At 45.7% G+C, this 19,208-nt stretch overlaps 2 protein-coding genes across 2 annotated transcripts in view; one reads left to right on the top strand and one right to left on the bottom strand.

The window, feature by feature from the left end:
* Positions 1 to 942: 942 nt before the first annotated feature.
* Positions 943 to 9,113, bottom strand: LOC129745004 (fatty acid synthase-like). The gene is made up of 5 exons (XM_055737829.1): positions 8,616 to 9,113; positions 6,609 to 8,549; positions 6,128 to 6,548; positions 3,567 to 6,067; positions 943 to 3,510 (listed from the first exon to the last, which is right to left on the bottom strand). The coding sequence occupies exons 1-5, from the start codon at positions 9,056 to 9,058 to the stop codon at positions 1,830 to 1,832; spliced, it is 6,987 nt and encodes a 2,328-aa protein (XP_055593804.1). The 5' UTR covers positions 9,059 to 9,113; the 3' UTR covers positions 943 to 1,829.
* Positions 9,114 to 9,894: 781 nt separating this feature from the next.
* LOC129745007 (fatty acid synthase-like) overlaps positions 9,895 to 19,208 on the top strand; it is a 25,371-nt gene continuing 16,057 nt past the window's right edge. The window contains exons 1-2 of the mRNA XM_055737831.1: positions 9,895 to 9,972; positions 18,066 to 18,386. Of these exons, the coding sequence (XP_055593806.1) occupies positions 18,255 to 18,386 (132 nt within the window). The 5' untranslated portion in view covers positions 9,895 to 9,972; positions 18,066 to 18,254. The remainder of the gene's footprint in view (positions 9,973 to 18,065; positions 18,387 to 19,208) is intronic.

Raw genomic sequence — 19,208 nt, 5'->3', positions numbered from 1 at the left:
ATACACGCTATCACCGAGTTACACGAATTTATCGAATTAGTGCTTCCATTTTGTCCGCTAGAGGATGCTGATGCTGTCGCCTGTTCGTTGTATGGAGAAGAAGAAGAATCGCTTGAAGAATCGATTTACCGATGTTCGTTTATTTTTTACCGAAAAAATTACCGAACAGTTTAACGATTTACCGAACTCGGTAATTTTCGTTTACTGTGTAGGCCTAGGATCCATTTTAGCCTGCAGCCTGATCATGTTTTTATAATAATTACTATGAAAAACGAAATTTTAAACTATTTTGTTTTTTCTCGTTCTTTTATAGATTGAAGAGAAGGAAAATCCAAGTTTTTTAAGATAAAAATCATTTTACAAAGGGTACAAATATTCACACTTATGCACATAAATACAAAGACGTCGCCAGAACTCGTCGAGTTGATTTGATAGGTACCTATGAAGTCGGCAAATCCTCCAAAAATGCCGGGAACACCAAGTCCCTACGCACCATCTATTCATCGACTTTAAAGCCGCATACGACATGATCGACCGTAACGAGCTATGGAAAATCATGGACGAGAACGGCTTTTCCGGGAAGCTGATCAGACTGATCAAGGCGACGATGGGTGGAACGCAGTGCTGTGTGCGGATCTCGGGTGAGTTGTCGAGTTCATTCGAATCGCGCAGGGGGCTTCGACAAGGTGATGGTCTATCCTGCATGATGTTCAACGTGGCGCTAGAAGGTGTTATTCGACGAGCGGTGGGCGAAATGCGAGGCACGATTTTCAACAGATCCAGTCAACTTATCTGCTTTGCCGATGACATTGATATAGTCGGCAGATCATCTGCGGCGGTGGAGGAGATCTACTGCAAACTGAAACGGGAAGCAGGAAGGATTGGGTTGATGATCAATACGTCCAAGACGAAGTACATGCTGGCCTGCGGATCCGAGACCGACCGAACCCGCTTGTCCAGTAATAACAAGGTCACGATCGACGGCGACGAGCTGGAGATAGTCGAAGACTTTGTCTATCTCGGCTCACTGGTGACCGCAGACAATGACACCAGCCGTGAGATCCGGAGGCGAATTATCAGCGGAAGTCGTGCCTACTATGGACTCCACAAGCAACTGCGGTCGAGAAGACTTAGCTCTCGCACGAAGTGTAACCTGTATACGACGCTTATTAGACCGGTTGTTCTCTACGGGCACGAGACATGGAAATTGCTCGAGGAGGACCTGCGTACACTCGGAGTATTCGAGCGACGAGTGTTAAGAACCATCGTTGGCGGCGTACAGGAGAACGGAGTGTGGAGGCGAAGGATGAACCACGAGCTCGCGCGACTCTACGGCGAACCCAGTATCCAGAAGGTGGTGAAAGCTGGCCGGATACGCTGGGCGGGACATGTTGCGAGAATGCCGGACGATTGTCCTGCAAAACAGGTGTTCGCTACAAATCCGGTAGGAACAAGACGAGCGGGGGCGCAACGAGCGAGGTGGTTAGACCAAGTGGAGCGTGATCTGGCGAACGTGGGGTGCCCGAGGAATTGGAGAACGGTTGGCATGGACCGAGTGAATTTAAGAAATTATGTTCGTCAAGTTATGTCGTGAGACGGAATACTATGTAAATAAAATAAATAAAACTATGAAGTCTAAGACCCATAATTAATGATCTTCCAAATCGACCGATAACTAAACCTTTCTGTACGAATGGCAAAAACTTACTGATAAGTAAAAAAAATTAAGTTTTAAATGATTAATATTTGTTTATTAACTCGCAACGGCTAGAACCTAAATTTGGGGCAAAAAACCTATACATTTTCAATTTGTTCACCATGACAAAGGATTATCCTTCGGTTGGTCCGCTTATAATTTTAATTAATTCAGGATTCAACAACATGGAGGCATGATTGCCATCGATCGTTTGTATGGTAACTTCTCCGGAAGTCTCAGTAGAAATTCCGTAGTCTTCCCCAGAACCCACGAAAATAGCTTCCGAAGCTTTAACCACAGTTATTGGCAGATCGATCGTCGGAGATTGGTTCTCATTCGAATTTTGCATAAATTTCAAACGATTGAAAATACCTTTCGCCAAATTTCGTATATAGTTTGGCGAGTAATCGGTGTGACCCCTAGACATTTCGATCATTTTGTCGATCTTCCCCTCGAACGTCGGTGTTTCCATGATGATGTGGATATTATCGAGCGATATGCGATCCGTAGTTACTGATATCATAGCTGCTATCAGTTGCTTCTGTATGTTAGCGTCAGATGGATCATTTGCAACCGCCTTCTCTAGGGCCTCCTTGAACAGTTTGGGTGATCCATCTACCAACATGAGTCGCTCGATTTTATTTTTTAATGCTGCACGTTTTGCCAACTCTAGTGCTATCAGAGAACCGAAAGAGTAACCAATGATATCAATCTTTTCGGTTTTGTCGATAACACTTGAACATAATTCATCGATCACGTTGTCTACAACTTGCGAAGCACTTTGACATTCTATGGTTTTCATCAATTGTAGAATGTAGACTGGAGCATTCAATTGCTCGGCGATCGTGACCCAAATATTACCAGCTACTCCTTCTATGCCAGGGATGATCAAAATAGGTGTTCCGGTACTCTCCGAAAAACCCAGTCGTAAAATTGTGATTTCACTATTCTGCTCAATTCCAAGGGTTCTGAAGAGAATTTCCAAGCCGATTACCAAGTCATCTGCGTTTCCATTGTTAGAAATTCCTTTCATCCTTTCTTCGTCAAGTTTCATCAATTTTTCGAACGTTAGTGTAGCAAGATCTTTTGCATTAAGTACTACTTCAAAGTCCCGTTCTAAAACCTGTTTAATTTCGACGGCCATCAACGAATCCATCCCCATATCCGGCAGTGTACTCTCCAATGAAATCTTTTTCAAATCGCGAATGTTCATTATGTGCATCACCGCCTCGACCATAGTCTTGGCGCTTTCCGTACGTTTCTCAGCTACAACCATACTAGCAACTATCGGCTGTTCACAAGTCATAAGCAAATCCATCTCCTGGAGACAGGAAGTAATCCTCTGTTGCAGGGTTCCACCAATCTCCATGTCAATTTTGTCCTCAGCCATGTCTGCCACCAGTCCAACATCCCCGACAGCACCCCACTGAATTGCTTTCGCCGGTAATCCTTCGGCATGCCTTCGTTCCACAATACGCTCCATTATGGAATTCGCCATCCCGTAATTGCTCTGCCCTGCATTACCCCGTCCGCAAGAAACACTAGAAAACACAACAAAACCTTTCAATCCCGGACACATCATCCGACTCAACCTATCCAAGTGTATCGCAGCATACGCCTTCGGTTGCAACACTTCTTGAAACTTATCAACAGTTTGATTGTCTAAAATTGCATCTCGCAATCGCACTGCTAGATGGAAGATTGAAGCTATTGATCCTAGTTTGGAGGCCTCATTCAAAAAATTGCGGCAACCGTCTTCAGTCGTAACATCCGCTGTTGAAATGACAATTTCCACGCCGTATCCTTTCCAAGTTCTGAAAAGCGTGTCATATTAATTAATGATTAAACTTCAGTTCAGTCTTTAACTTACTCAATCCGGTATTCCTGATAGGATCGCGTGATACCCCTAGATGTGCTGAGGACCAACTTTCTACAGCCTCGAATGATGAGCCAATCTGCCAACTCCATGCCGAAACCTCCAAGCCCTCCGACGATGATACAAACCTGTTCGGGATTGCAGTAGACCCTCGGAACGTAGGAAATGGGAAGCGTTTCGGAATCCATCTCCCGTTCACGGATTTTCAGCAGAACTTTACCGATGTGCTTGCCGCTTGCGAGAAAACGAACTGCTTTTTCCAGCTCATCTGCCTCGTAGACGGTCGCCCGTAAAGGTTTTACCAGACCTTGGCGGATCGATTTATCCAGAATACCGTGCATGGTCTGTAGGAATCTGGTCGACTCCCTGAACATCAAATCGAGCATAACGCTGGTAAATGTTATTCCTCTCTGGAATAATGTCATAGCAAGTTTCGAATCGTTGGCCATGTCGAATTTTCCTATTTCCAAAAAGTGTCCACCGTTGCTCAAACACCGCACAGATGCTTGAAGCTTTTCTTCTGCCAAGGAATTCAGGACGTAATCGACTCCTTTACCGTTTGTTCTGAGTTTTACCATCTGTTCGAACGACGTATTTCTTGAGTTGCCAATATTTTCTGGGTTTAGTTGCGGGAAAAGCTGTAGTAAGTAACGCTTCTTCTCGTCCGATCCGACAGTAGTAAACACCTCTAGTCCATGTGATAGAGCTGTTTGTATCGCAGCCAACCCTACTCCACCACTTCCAGCGTGTATCAATACGGATTTGCCCTTGGTAATTTTGGCACACGAGAAAAACGCCATGTAAACCGTCATATAAACAACCGGCACAGTAGCAGCATCCTCGAGACTCCAATCTTCCGGGACATCCCAAACAAGATAGGGGTGATATTTAACCTTCGTTGCTAAAGCTCCACTATCGGCCACTCCCATCACTCGTCTGCCGTTCCTGGTCACCCCAGAAAACTCCAATCCCAGATCACATTCCGTTTCCAACCGTGATAGGTTCAAGGCATCGACCGAAAGCCGACCGGTCGCCAGCATAACATCACGGAAGTTCAATGAGCTATACGAAACCTGGATCAAATCGGTGTTGGCCTCGGATACGTTCAGCGCCCCATTGAACCACATCATCGTCGATAAGTCTCCCTTCTTCAAGCAGTTGGCGAAGCAATGGTGACTCACTGGCTCGGTCCGAATCATACTTGGCAAAAGCGAGTGTCTGTAACTGCCCCATTCTCCGTTTCGGTAGATGTTGAAGGGAAGATTCAGTCGAAGTTGTTGTTCGTAGAATGGGTGATTCAGATCGAAGATTGGTGCAGTTTCGTCATCAATGAATACACATCTCACATTTTGATGGTTCGGTTCCTTTCGAATACAGTTCACCAGTCCAATTATTCCAGAAGTTGGATCGTTTTGTGAATACAGTATCACAGAGTTTGATTTCACAGCTTCGATTACTGATGACAGCCACTGTAGATCGTTAGTTTCGACTTTTATGCAAACTGTATCTTCAACGATTTGTTCTACTTTCTTTTGTAGAAGAATCACAAGCTCATTTTCATCAGCACGGAAAGTTGCTACAGTATTCATCTGTTCCGGAACATTCATGGATTTCCAATCGAAATCCATTTTCGCACGTAATAGAAGGTAACCTCCTTTGGACAAACAGTTGAGGATGTTCTCCGATAAAACCATTTCATCAGAAATGTTTTCCATTATTAAAAATGTCACGTTCGAAAATTCGGACAGACTCTTCTGCTCTACCGTTACTCCGGGAAGCTCAATCTCTTGTTTGCTTAGCAGAGTCAAACTGGATCGCAATAACGGTAGATCTTCCACGGCTTCTCCGAACAGGTGAACCATAGTCGAACGAGTTTGACTGTGTACTTCAACTGCAGTAATGTTAAGAGATAAAATATTTTCGATTGATAACTGAACACAGCTGCGAGCAATTTCCTTCATCGAAATCACTTCCGACGCATGATATGGCACGAACTGATGGCTTTCTAGTACAGGAACACCTGGAGGAAGCCTTCTCGCGATCGTTTGAACGTTTGGATTAGCGATGAGCACACCTCCAGCAACCGTTACTTTTGTTTTCGCACAGCTTCTACAGTCGAACACGGTTTTCTCCTCACCACTGTTTACTATCGAATTCAGATGATAAACCGGATTGATCTGGATCCGTTCAACAGAAATTGGAATCATTAGCGATCGCGTATCGATTCCGACTATTCCCGTCTGCAGTAAACCATCCAAGAAAGCTACCCAATTACCGTCCCATTGTACCTTGGAGCTCAACCCATCGGTGCGAGCTTCCTGAACGGATTTAAAAACTCCATTGTAGTGGTATCCCCGTAGCCGAAGTTCCTTGTAAAAGTCCCGAGCAGTGACGGTGACAGCTGTCGAAGTTTGTTCTTCGATCACCGGCGGAGTCCAATCGACGGACAATTGTTTGATGTACCCGGTGACAACGACCGTTTCAGCTTCAATTATCTACGGAATCAACAGATCTTTTATTGTTGAGCGGAAGACTGTAATACCTATTCTACTCACCTCGAAAAACCCTGAACTCGAAAGAAAGTTCAAAGTCAGCTTCACTTGTTTTTCCCTGGACAGAGTGGTAGCCCTCATGAACTTCACATCCCAGAATTCCACCGGCATATCGTTGAGGCAAGAATCGAGACGAGATGCAATCAGTTCCCAGGCCAGATACAAATACCCGGTAGCCGGAAAGAGGACCCGTCCGTCGATGCAATGACCCTGCACGAATTTATAGTTCGGACTCGCCAGCGATATGTAGCTAAGCTTTGTCGTTTCCCGGGTGCGGGCCACGTCCTTACTGAACGGGAAATAGGTATTCTGTCGATGATCCCATTTGATTAGCGGTGATAACATTGGGGTGCCGCGCGATACCGGGAACTGTATTGGCGGGTAGAGGTTTCCAAGATCCATTTGGGCCTTCGAGAAGTAAACACTGAAAGGAATATTTGGTTAAAAAGATTGGTGAAGTCTGAGGATTCGAAGGGGAACTTACTGCCCGATTTTGCTCAATAAACGAAGAGCTAAACTATCAGAATCGTTGGAGTTGCTTGCAATAGACGCAACTTTCAAATCCAGCAAGCTAACTACGTGTTCACAGGAATTTGTTAGATTCAGGTCCAAAATTGAAACATGATTAGGAATGTTTGTGAGTAGATTTTCGATTGCACTGGAACTGTGGAGTACAGCTGAACGGAAGTTGAAGTCATCGCGTGTAACCCACGCACCGGAAGTAACGTGATTACGTGTTGATATATCTTTCACTAGATCAAGGAGTTTGCTATCTATCAGCTTGGTGCTGAATTCTTCCGAATGTAAGGTTATGAATGGTAGTTTGGCACTTTTATAGTCACTCGTAGACTTCAGATTGAGTTGTTCCGAGAGGTATTCCATAGATCCACTGATGATCTCAAAACTCTGGGTCTTGGAGTGTCCACTAGATTGTCGACTGTTGACAGTGCGCTTCACAAGCGCCGTAGCACAGTACTGAGCTCCGATCTCTCTGTACACTAATCCGTGTTTATACACCAAGGTTAAAGTTTCCTCCAACGACAAACAGCCATCCAGATAGGCGCAGGTGAATTGTCCAACGGAATGACCTCCAAAGTAGTCTAGCTTGATACCAATCGATGCAAAAAGATCAGCTACCGATAACTGGAGAACAACTGTACCAACCATATCGTTGAGGATTACGAGATCGTCGCTCGAATTGTATAAATCCATCCGGAGATCCTCTAAAATTTTAACACATTTTGAAAATGTGCGATTCACTTGTGGAAATTTTCTAAGAACGTTCAACTCTCTTTTCCAATGAACGTTTATGCCTCCAAAAATGACCATCAGAGGCATAAGTTCAAGTTTGGCGCGCACCATTTGTTTCTCGTGAAGAACTGCAGGTTTTCTACCGTTTTTCGTATAGATAGCAAATCCTCGATATCGATGTCCGGGTGTAGCAAATCGTTGAATGTTGTACAATAGGCCAAGAAACTCCACATCCAAGGGGTGTTGAGAAATGTTCAGCAACATGCTCTCTACTGCCGCCTTAGTTCTACCAGACCATATCACCAGTCGAGGTAGGTCATCCTTCGGTAGTCCATAATTATCCTTTTCTTTCAAGTTTCGAGCTAGCAAAGTGTGGGCATTTCCGCCACCAAAACCAAACGAATTTATGGCTATCAAGGATCCACTAAAAGGCATAACTTCGTCGACTACCTTCAACCGCCCTTCAACAAGTGCAGGGATATCTGGTCTGGTTTCGTTGAAGTTTATATTTGGAGGTATCAATCCATTTTCGAACGCCATGATACACTTAACGATGGAACATACGCCAGCTGCCGCTTCCGTGTGCCCAATGCTGGACTTTACAGATCCCACCAATAAAGGTCCTTCCCGTCCAGCATTGAAAAGTTTATCTAGTGCATCACACTCTTCAGGATCACCCACCACCGTTCCAGTGCTATGTGCTTCAACGTAGCCGACGTTAACGGGATCTATTCCGACTGTCTGATAAACTTCTTTCATTAGCTGATACTGTAAATCTCTCGAAGGAAACGTTATGCCCTCTTTCTTGAACCCATCACAATTGGACTGAGAGTACAGAACGTGACCATAAACTCGTTTTGCATCCTTCAACTTCTGAAGAAAGACCGCACAGACAGCCTCCGATCGAGTGTATCCACTTGCAGCTTTATCAAACGGTCTGCAGTAACCATCCCTGGTCAAAACTCCCAACAGGGCAAACTGGTACGTCACCTGTGGATTGATCAGCAAATTCGAACCCGTCACCAAAGCGGCATCGCATTCTCCGTTCAGCATACTTCGGAAAGCGACATCCAGAGCCGTCAACGAACTGCTACAGGCCGTATCTACCACCGTCGAAGGACCTCTCAAATCCAGCGAGTAAGATATTCGATTTGCGTTCTGCGATTTTGCACACCTGTACGAAAAATTAAACGATATCAAGTAAACAATCTACATTTGAAATTTTGATCTTTGAACTCACCCCAACAACCCAGTCCCTTCCATCGGCTGAATCGTCTCGTACATGTGATTCTCAGTTTCCGTAAAGCAGTGACCACTAAACACTCCTGTTCGCGACCCCCGAAGCTCCTGCGGATTGACCCCGGCATCCAGGATGGCTTCATAAGAATGTTCCAACAACATTCGCAGCTGCGGATCCATCACATCCCGCAACAGATGACTAATCCCGAAAAACTCCGCATCGAAAAACTCCACATTGTTCATCCGCCCGTTACGACGTGGCATCCCCTGGATCGTATGCTTCCAGCGCACCTCCAGATCATCGATCAGATCCCGCTTTTCGTACAACTTGCGGGCAAAGTCACCGACATCGTCCGCCTGTGGGAATCGACCGGATATTCCTGAAATCACTACCGAATCAGCAGCAGCAGATCCCACGGTAATTGAATCAACCGAAGGCGACATCTTTGAGAGGCACTTGGATCGCACAGGACTCGATATGAGAACAGTTCGAAATAGATGTAACTGATTGAGTGTGATTTGTTCAATGAATTGATCCTTTTTTATAGTTAGCTAATATCATCATCCATTTTGGTCGGTTAATAACCCCTAGGATTTTAATAATGCTACGCTAATCGAAAGCGATATTGCTCTATTGTATTCAAATTAATAGACCATTTCGCTTAGAGCTGAAGAACTCGCCTGTTTCCGTAGAACTTATTCCTATTTGCATTACATTACGCTGAATGAAGTGTGAAATCATACATCAAGTGGTGAATTTTTAGAACGGTTTATTTTCAATTGAATCTTAACGTCCATCCAGATTTTTGAGACAATAATCCTACCATTGTATACCTTTATGAAAAAATAAATGTATTGACACCGACAATAATCGTCAAATACGCTGAAACACGTGTGTTGGGAGCAACGGAAAAATTTATTGAGAGTAAAATAGAAAGATGGTGTTTGTCGATATCTCAGGAGGGGAAAACAGCTCAGAGAGGCTACAACGTATGGTAAATGAATGCCTATGAAGTTTCGGAAGTGGTGATTTTGGGCGTAGAATCCACCTTGACATGTTGCGTGTATTTACACGTAGAGTAATAAACGAACTGATTCACTGTAAAAGATATCCTCTTGGATCGATAACATCAAGAAACTGTTTGGAAATGAGTGTTGCTGGATTGATCCTGCATTAAATTTCCGATTCAAGGTCATAACGAAGTAAATCCTGCCTAGCTATGCGTCTGTCGTTGATCCAACATTTAAGCTTCATTCTCCTTTTATTGGTGTTCAGGCTCGTTCGAATGAAGGGTTCGGATTTCGCGGTATTGCTTCCCGTGTCTCGTCGACGTCATCCACCAGCAGCAGGAAGTCAGGTAAGTCTTCGGCATTTCACGAGTCAGCTATTCACATGCTGGGGGAAAAATTTGGTTTTCCTACTTGGGGTAGATTTGCGACTTGCGAGGCAGCACCACACAGTATTAACGATAGTTGCACTGTTTACTTAGGACCGATTTCGGATGCACTTTAGGAGTGATCAAGTCGTTTGGTTGGGCTTATTAGATTTATTGGTAGACTAGGTAAAATTCCTTTCTATTCGTTTCAACGTACTATTCAAACTCAAATGGCTTGCATTCTATTGTGTGAGACTTACTCGGCGAAAGTTCTTATGTTGCGAGAGAGTACATATCAATGCTAGGATACATGTACAAAAAGTGGAGCCAATGGGTTAAATAAAGTATCAAGTCAACAAAAATCAGACACATAACTATTACAACAATAACGAAGATGATATTTCTTGACCGGTACAGTACCGAACATTCCGGCCACTTTGAAACTGCTGGTTCAACCAATTCCGACCAATGAATTGTAACCTCCCTAATTGGTTGGACCATGCGACACGGTTGGACCAGGAGACAACGGCTAACACGTCGCACACCGAGTAATCTGTTTCGGAACTTTTGCAGAATCTGTGAACGACAAAGAGACCCGGTGGCGTAGAGTAAGATTATAGGAACACTAATGCCCTGTTAGCGCCCTTTTAGCGCGTTGAGCAACGTTCAACGTGCTCTACCGATCTTTGTAGATTTTGCCATTAAAGCCGATGTAGTCGACCGTTAAAGAGTGTGTACGATAAGAACTCGGTACGATGTCAGACAAGGGACGATCTTTTAGCGCTCCGTAAGCGCATTGAGCAACTTTCGGAGTGCTCTGTCGATCTTGGACAATTGGTGGTGCAGTGGTGGCATGGAACATGGCGACGAAAATTGATGGTGATGTGGAGTCGTGATTGAGAGGATTTGAAATCAACAAAGACTAGGTAGAAAGAAGGGCGACAAATTGAACTGTGAGAACTACCAAGCGATCACTGTCCTCAATGCCGCCTACAAAGTGTTGTCCCGAATCCTACTGCGCCGCCTAACGCCACAAGTAAACAGATTCGTGGGAAGTCAACAGGCCGGCTTCATCGAGGGACGGTCAACGACAGACCAGATATTCACATTACGGCAAATCGTCCAAAAATGCTGTGAACACCAAGTCCCTACGCACCATTTATTCATCGACTTCAAAGCCGCATACGACACGATCGACCGTAACGAGCTATGGAAAATCATGGACGAGAACGGCTTTTCCGGGAACCTGATCAGACTGATTCCATCCATCGACGATGGATGAAACGCAGTGCTGTGTATGGATTTCGGGTGCATGATGCGCTAGGAGGTGTTATTCGACGAGCGGTGAGCGAAATGCGGGGTACGATTTTCAACAGATCCAGTCAACTTATCTGCATGGCCGATGACATTGATATAGTCGGCAGATCATCTGCGGCGGTGGAAGCAGGAAGGATTGGGTTGATGATTAATACGTCCAAGACGAAGTACATGCTGGCCTGCGGATCCGAGACCGACCGAACCCGCTTGTCCAGCAATAACAAGGTCACAGTCAACGGCGGACTGGAACTGGAGATAGTCGAAGACTTTGTCTATCTCGGCTCACTGGTGACCGCAGACAATGACACCAGCCGTGAGATCCGGCGGCGAATGATCAGCGGAAGTCGTGCATAGTATGGACTCCACAAGCAACTGCGATCGAGAAAATTTAACCCTCGCACAAAGTGTAACCTGTGTATGACGCTCATTAGACCGGTTGTACTCTATGGGCACGAGACATGGATATTGCTCGAGGAGGACCTGCGTACACTCGGAGTATTCGAGCGACGAGTGTTAAGAACCATCTTTGGCGGCGTACAGGAGAACGGAGTGTGGAGGCGAAGAATGAACTACGAGTTCGCGCGACTGTACGGCGAACCCAGTATACAGAAGGTGGTGAAGGCTGGCCGGATACGCTGGGCGGGACATTCGCTTACGCTACGAATCCGGTAGGAACACGACGAGCGGGGGCGCAACGAGCGAGGTCGTTAGTTCAAGTGGAGCGTGATCTGGCGAACGTGGGGTGTCCGAGAAATTGGAGAACGGTTGTTATGGACCGAGTGGATTTTAGGAATTATGTTCGTCAAGTTATGTCCTGAGGCGGAATACTATGTAAATAAAAAAAATAAACAGGTAGAACGAACGAGAAAATGTGACAATTTGGAACGCCAATCACCCATTAGGGCTCGACATGCGCTTCGAGTAACATTCGGCGTGCTCTACCGTTCTTTGAAGATTGATCTCGGTAGAGACCCGGTAGATCGAACGATTGAGTAAAGTTCTAGGAACGTCAATCATATTTAAGCACGTTCGGCGTGCTCTACCGGTCTTTGTAGCTTGTATACTAGTTGTCGGGGGTTGTGTTGACCTGTTGACTGATGGCGTTGAGTAAGATGGCAACTCGCTTGGCTGACTGAATCACTCCATCTCGACCTGAATGAAGCCTTGTAAAGTGACCTAGTGGCCGCGAGGTGGCGGAACATGTCCAGTTTTCCAACGACGATAATTGCCAAGCATGGTCGTACCACCAACCATGTTTTTCAGGGAAGATGAATGGATGTAGTTCACCGGACATTTCGCTGGCTGCACTGTGCACTTCCGGAACACGCCTCCAACTGATCCCACTGTATCTCTCTGGATAGCAGTTACAGGCTTAGCAGCAACAGTTCTCCAATGATGCAGCAGCGGCTTCAACCATTGAAACATCCAGGACGATTCCGTTGGCAGAACAGGTGCGCCGAACTCCAGAACGTTAACAGAGGGCTGCTTGGCCAAAGGGACAACGTAGCAGCAGGATCCACAAACAGTGTCTTCTCCTTCGTCGTTGATTTTGGCAGCGCTGAACGACGGAACTGACGAGCAGCGTATCCTTGAGTGCGTACCTTGAGTTGGGCTCACGGGAATACCACGCGTTCATTGGTGGTTTTACTGGCTTCCTTAAGCACCGGGTGATGTGGAAGATAGCAGTGTGGTTTGTAGTCTTCAACAGGATCGCTGTGGTGTGCATCTTTGGAGGACTTTCGAATCTCCATTTGTTTCAGAATCTCCAAGAGTGGTTTGTGGGTCCTTGGACCGGAAATTGTGGGCGTCGTATCCCTGATCGTGGATTTGAGTGGTGGAGGGTTCAGTTTCCCTCCCCAGGGATCATTTCTCCGGTTTGATCTACGGTGGAGAGGTGGCAAGCTCGGTGCAGTGGTGGAGCTGGAATCTACTTTGTCGGAAACTGTCCAACGCCTGTGGGGAACTCATGGGAACATTCTTCACCGATGATCATGTCGATTGTTGCTGGAACAGTGTACTGAGTTTCCGCCAATGGAACCTTTGGTATTCTCCAGGCAGTTGTATGGATCGGGTATGTGAGGAGATATAATGTTAGTTTCTTCATGACGAGGAAATCGATATGTGGTTTCTCAGTGAAGAGTTGGGCTAAAGATGTCGTTTGATGGTCGTGTAACACCGTATGGTGCTTCGCTGGACAAATCCTACACATAAATTTCGATTTGCAGGATCTTGCCTGATGGTTCGCCCGGAAGCAATTCCAGCTGAAAGACTGTGCGCCAATGTTACACATTGGCGCAACAGATGTTGTCTCAGACAACAGTGGCATAGCGAAGTACTGGATTGAGTTTCGGACGTAGCTGTATTTACGACAGATTGGATGGAAGCTTACTTCTTCGGGATTTGTCCGAGAACCTTGGAAACAATGAGCACTGAGGAACGATTCTGGGGATAGCTGTTCACGGATTTCAACATCCGGACCTGGTGGATGAAAAATTTGATGAACTTGTCGTACTTCACATCGTCCTTTTGTCGAGTTTCTTGCTCCTATGCACGAATTGTCGCAGAATCCAACTTGTTTGTAAGGATGAATTTGAACGCAGGGTTTCGATGTACCCAACTTCCCCAGGGCCTTAACATGTCGCTAAAATTCATCTACTAGCGTGTTGAGGACTTTTGCGGACTCATGCTGTATCGATGGAAGGTTGTACAGGCCTCGAAACAACTTCCTAAGGAATCGCTTGCTGTCGTAACGCTTTTTAAGCGCGTCCCACGTCGACGAATAGTTGTCGGCCCGGATATCGACAGACTCGAAAGGTTTTTGGGCTTCTCCTTTCAGCGACTGCAACAGATACTGCAGCTTGTTGACGATTGGAATATCATCGTTACAGTGGATCATCAAGAGATGGTGAAAACTGGAAGCCATCCTATGAGATGCTGATGAGTGAAATATCGTCGAGCTCAACGGTTGTTCCCTGCTTTCCAGCTTCGACTGCAGAAAACCTTTCGGTCTGCAGAACCGATCCTCGTAATCCCATTGGCACTCCAAATGTGCCTCAAACTGTTCTTCGCTGTCACCCATCTCGATGTCGTTCTGGACGTTCAAATGGCCTCCAAAGAGCCAACCTGGCAGCAATCCCGTTCATAGGTGAAATCCACTACGAACTTCTCCAATACATCTCACTCAGAACACACTCGTCGTCTCGTCAGAAGGTCCGCTGCTAGTTTTTCTCCTCCTTGCTAGCCATCGTTCAACACCAGTCAAATCACACTCGTTGACAACAACAATCGGAAACATCACAAACGGTTGACTTTCGGATTTTATTTTGAAAAATACAAGCAAATGGCTTAAACTGTCGAATGAACATAAATAAGCCGGGATGACGGGCTCAGCCCATATATCCGCCAATAATAAAAAAATAAATAAATAAACAAAACGTAGATGATAAATGGTCGATTGGACCACTCCACGAAACAGAAATACATCAAGATGGATCTCAACAACTTCCCAGTCCACTTACAACTAGATTGTGCGTCGGACATTACAATCATCTCCAAAAAGGTCTGGGAAACAATTGGTCTACCAGCAATTCAAGAGCCGGGAGTTGTAGCTGTCTGCGCATCAGGAGACGAGATTGGTATCATTGGTGAATTCCTTGCAAACATCACCGCAAGGCCGAGTTTTCATTTAAACCAATTCGGATCTCAACGTCTTCGGCATCGAGACCATCGATCAGTTCAATCTCTGGTCGGTTCCATTCAACACACTGATCCAGTCCGTGCAGCAGAAGTCCAATATTCGACGTTACTGTTTCTGTGCCGCAAATCCTCGAGCAAAGCCAATCTGGAGTCATGGCCCATTCCAACGAAGCCCTGGGAACGCATCCATGTCGAATACTCTGGTCCTGTGGATGGCTACTACTACCTACCTATCGTTGACGCATATTCCAAGTAGCCCGAAGTTTCCGTACCCGCAGTACGACAACCTTCAACTGGAGATCCTTCAAGAAACCTTCGCAAGGTATGGATATCCAGTATCCACGTACCCTGGAATCAGGCAACAGTTCCCAGTTCGTGAGCTCAACGTTCAAGCAGTTCTGAGAATCAAACGGAGTCTACCACCTGATCACCGCACCGCATCACCCGCAGTCGAACTGACAAGCTGAGAGGTTCGTTAACACACCGAAAAGGGATCTGAATGGGGTTAGAAGAATTCATATGGAGGTCGGAAATTTCAGCACTGCTAGTCATCCAACAAATTAAATCGCTTCGTGTGTGGATCATCGGATTACATCAAGGTCTTTTGAGATTCGTCTCATCGAAACAATCGATGAATAGCAACACACGCAAGATGTATTTTATCATGTGTAAACAACTAGTAAATGTAACTATGGTGATTGTTTAGCATAAAAGCAAGAGCCGGGAAACGTGGAAAGTTGTTGGACCATGAGCCAACTGGAGAGTCATCGGACCGAGAAGCCAGGTGGAGGTCGACATGCAAAGACACAGGGGTGGTCGTCGGACATGTGCCCTGGTAGTTCTTTGAGTCGGATCCATTAGTAATGAACTGAAATCCATTGGAGCCAGCGGAAGGTCGTCGGACCGGTGCCATGGACGGTCGCTAGGCTAGGGCCACGACATGGTCGTCGGAACGGGAGTCGTGGAAGGTTTGCGGGCCGGTATCATGGAACGTCATCAAGTCAGCAACCAGGTGGTGGTCGTCGGACCAGAAGCCACTGGAGACCGGAAGAAGGATGTCGAGCACATGGAAGGTCGTCGGCCGGCAAGCCAAGTGGATGTCGTCGGGCTGGAACCACTGGGAGGCGTCAGGCTTCAGGAAAGGCGTCGAGGCGCAGGAGTAAGCTTCGAGCAATGAAGTTGAGACCAGAAATCTACTGGAAGGTCGTCGAATCGGAACCAGGTGGAGGTCGTCGAGCTAGGAATCATGGACGATCGGCGGTCTGGAACCACTGGTAGATCGTCAAGCCGGAAGCCAGGAGTTCGCTGAGCTGCAACAGGGGCAAGAGCGTCGTGCAACGAAGGCGACGGAAGAGGTCTTGTGCGTGCGTTTACGAGAAGCAGCTCCATCTTTAGCGGGATTCACCGGAGGCAGTTAGAAGATTGCGGAAAGCATGTGTCTTAATTTTCATTTCTCAAGTCTCAGGGCTTAACTGTCAAGTCACACGTTTCATGTCTCAGACCTCAGATTTCAGACTCATTTCTAATTGACATAAGTTCCAGAGCTGATCAGAATCGACGATTCTGATCGTGATCTAAAATCTAATACTGCACCAGGATCCGAATAATATCAGGGTCAGAATTAGGATCACGATCAGTTTTCAGATCAGGCTCAGTATCAGCATCTGGATTTGAATAAGATCAAGCTACAAATCAGAGTCCAAATCCGGGTCAGAATAAAGTATGTATTAAAGTTAGGATCAAGGTCAGAATCATTGTAAGAATAAGAATTAGGGTCAGCATTTGAATCTAGATCAATACCTGAATTAGGTTAAGGATCGATGAAGATTTATTGTACATCTTAAAAACAGAATTACATCGCCAGGAGCCAGGTTATTAAGTCATCAAACTTTCAGGCCTTCTGGTCCTCATGTACGCATTACGTACGATCACTTCACACACTATCTTCACCTGCCTCGGATAGGCGTGTCAGTCAAGAAAAGCCTCTGTTAATCAATTTCAAATCGTCCCGCCGTGCAGAATAAGTTCCAAGTGGACATGTCGTCAAACTGTCAGATGATCGTGTTGCCAGTTCGCCAGACTTTCAGATCGTCATACCTTCAGTTCGTCAGGCCATCAGATTATCAAGTTCTGAAGTCGTTGTAATTATTTCGTCAGGCCTAGCGATCTTCAGTTCATGAGGTTGTCAACCTTCAAATTCACCAGGTCCACATGTCAAGACTCAATCTGTCAAGACCTCATGACCTCATCATGCCAGAGGCCAGAATACCGGGACATTAGTTCGTCAGTTCATTAGGTTTTAGGGCATCAGGTCGTCCAGCCCTTAAGTTTTTAGGTTGTTAAGTCAACGTGCCTTCAGATCTAAGCTTTCAGGACGTCATCCTTCAAGTCAACATGTCGTCATGCCTTCATATCATTAGTTGTTTTGACCAAGTTTTCTTAGTTCCGTCAAATTTAACCGCTCCAAATAACATAAAAAAGTAAAACATAAATCCAACTATCTTGTACCTAAATTCCTGACGGTGGTCAGTTCTAGGAGCAAACTTCGGACAGATATAACAGATACGGCGATTTTGAAATTATACAAAGCTACTAATTATGGGTATATTTTTACTTTTATCCACTCCCCCTTTTTTAATACAAAATTTCTAAATTCCTAACAAATTTCACTTATATTTGACAAACACAAAATTCAACTTCTTGATTAGCTCGACAAAGTTCCACCCCTTTTTAGCCGACGACAAAATCAAGAGGATTTCAGTTATAACAATTGCGAGTACCCTTCACGATAGAATGTGCCTTCGTCCAGCAGATTCCTTCGTTGAACCAAAATTTGTACAATCGATCGAACGTTTGTTTACAGAGGTCAAAAACTTCTTCGAGGCGGTTCAGATGTTTTCGCGAAACGAATCGCTTAACGTATGTACATTTAATTACACAACCCCGGGGACCAACCCGGAGCGCTGTTTACTGTTTTGCCAAATGCAAATGACCGCAGCAACACTTTCGCCAAACCAATTAGGTAGTTACCTCGCCAATATACATATTGTCATTCGATATAGGTCACCATAATGGACGACCTGCTGCTCCGGAATGGTATAAAACACTTGGCCTCGACTGAGTCAGGCTTCAGGTACCGTATGCGCTAGTCTTTGAGTACAACCGTTCCGAAATTTTTCCGCCAACCAAGTAGCTTCTTAACTTGACTTCGGTTGAATCTATCCGGTATTGAAGGGTCAGTGTCTGGTAGGATGTCTTGTAGCAGCAATGGACGCGTCGTTGAACCGATCTCCTCGGATCGATCGGTCGTAATTTCGGGAATGGCTGGAAAGTTTCCCCAGTCGGATAATGTGTCGGAGTTCGCGAGGAACCTGTACGGGAAGGTGGGTTTTTTCGGATGGGTGTTCTGCTGGAAGAATTTTTGTGTTAACTACTCTGTGAAATTTTTGTGGTGCAGGTGGATTTGGTAGATGAAGCAGAAACGCGCTGGCGTCATGTGAACCCGGAGATTCCAAAACGGGTGGGGAAGATCAACAAGTTGGATAAGTTTGATGCATCGTTTTTCGGAGTCGGGTATACCGAGGCGCACTGTATGGATCCTCAGATAAGAATGCTGTTGGAGCATTCGTACGAAGCGATTCTGGATGCCGGGATCAATCCGGAAAGTCTTCGAGGTTCTCGTACGGGTGTTTTTATTGGTGTTTGCTTCTCGGAATCGGAGAAAACGTTCATCTTCGACAATGTTGGACCCAGGGGATACGGAGTAACTGGGTAATGGGATCGATAGTGAAGAATTTTCAAGCACTTGTTAAAGTTTTGTGTGTTTCAGCACGAGCCGTTACGTGTTGGCCAATCGATTGTCGTTTGCGTTGGATTTTAATGGTCCATCCATGACCATTGATACAGCCTGCAGTAGTTCGATGTATGCACTGGACTGTGCGTACAATGCGATTCGTGATAATCAGTGTGACGCAGCGATTGTCGGTGGTACCAACTTGATACTACATCCGTACGTTACCCTACAGTTTGCTAGACTTGGCGTACTGTCGACGAATGGTTTTTGTAGACCGTTTGACGTTTCAGCTTCCGGGTATACCCGGTCTGACGCAAACGCTGTTATATTCCTACAACGTGCTCAGGATGCGAAGCGTATTTATGTTCATCTGGTGCACTGCAAAACGAACTGCGACGGGTTCAAGCAGGAA

Source organism: Uranotaenia lowii, chromosome 2 (assembly GCF_029784155.1).
Source record: "Uranotaenia lowii strain MFRU-FL chromosome 2, ASM2978415v1, whole genome shotgun sequence".
NCBI lineage: Eukaryota > Metazoa > Arthropoda > Insecta > Diptera > Culicidae > Uranotaenia > Uranotaenia lowii.
The sequence above is the reverse complement of the archived record's forward strand: the minus strand, read 5'-3'. Positions and strand labels throughout refer to the sequence as shown.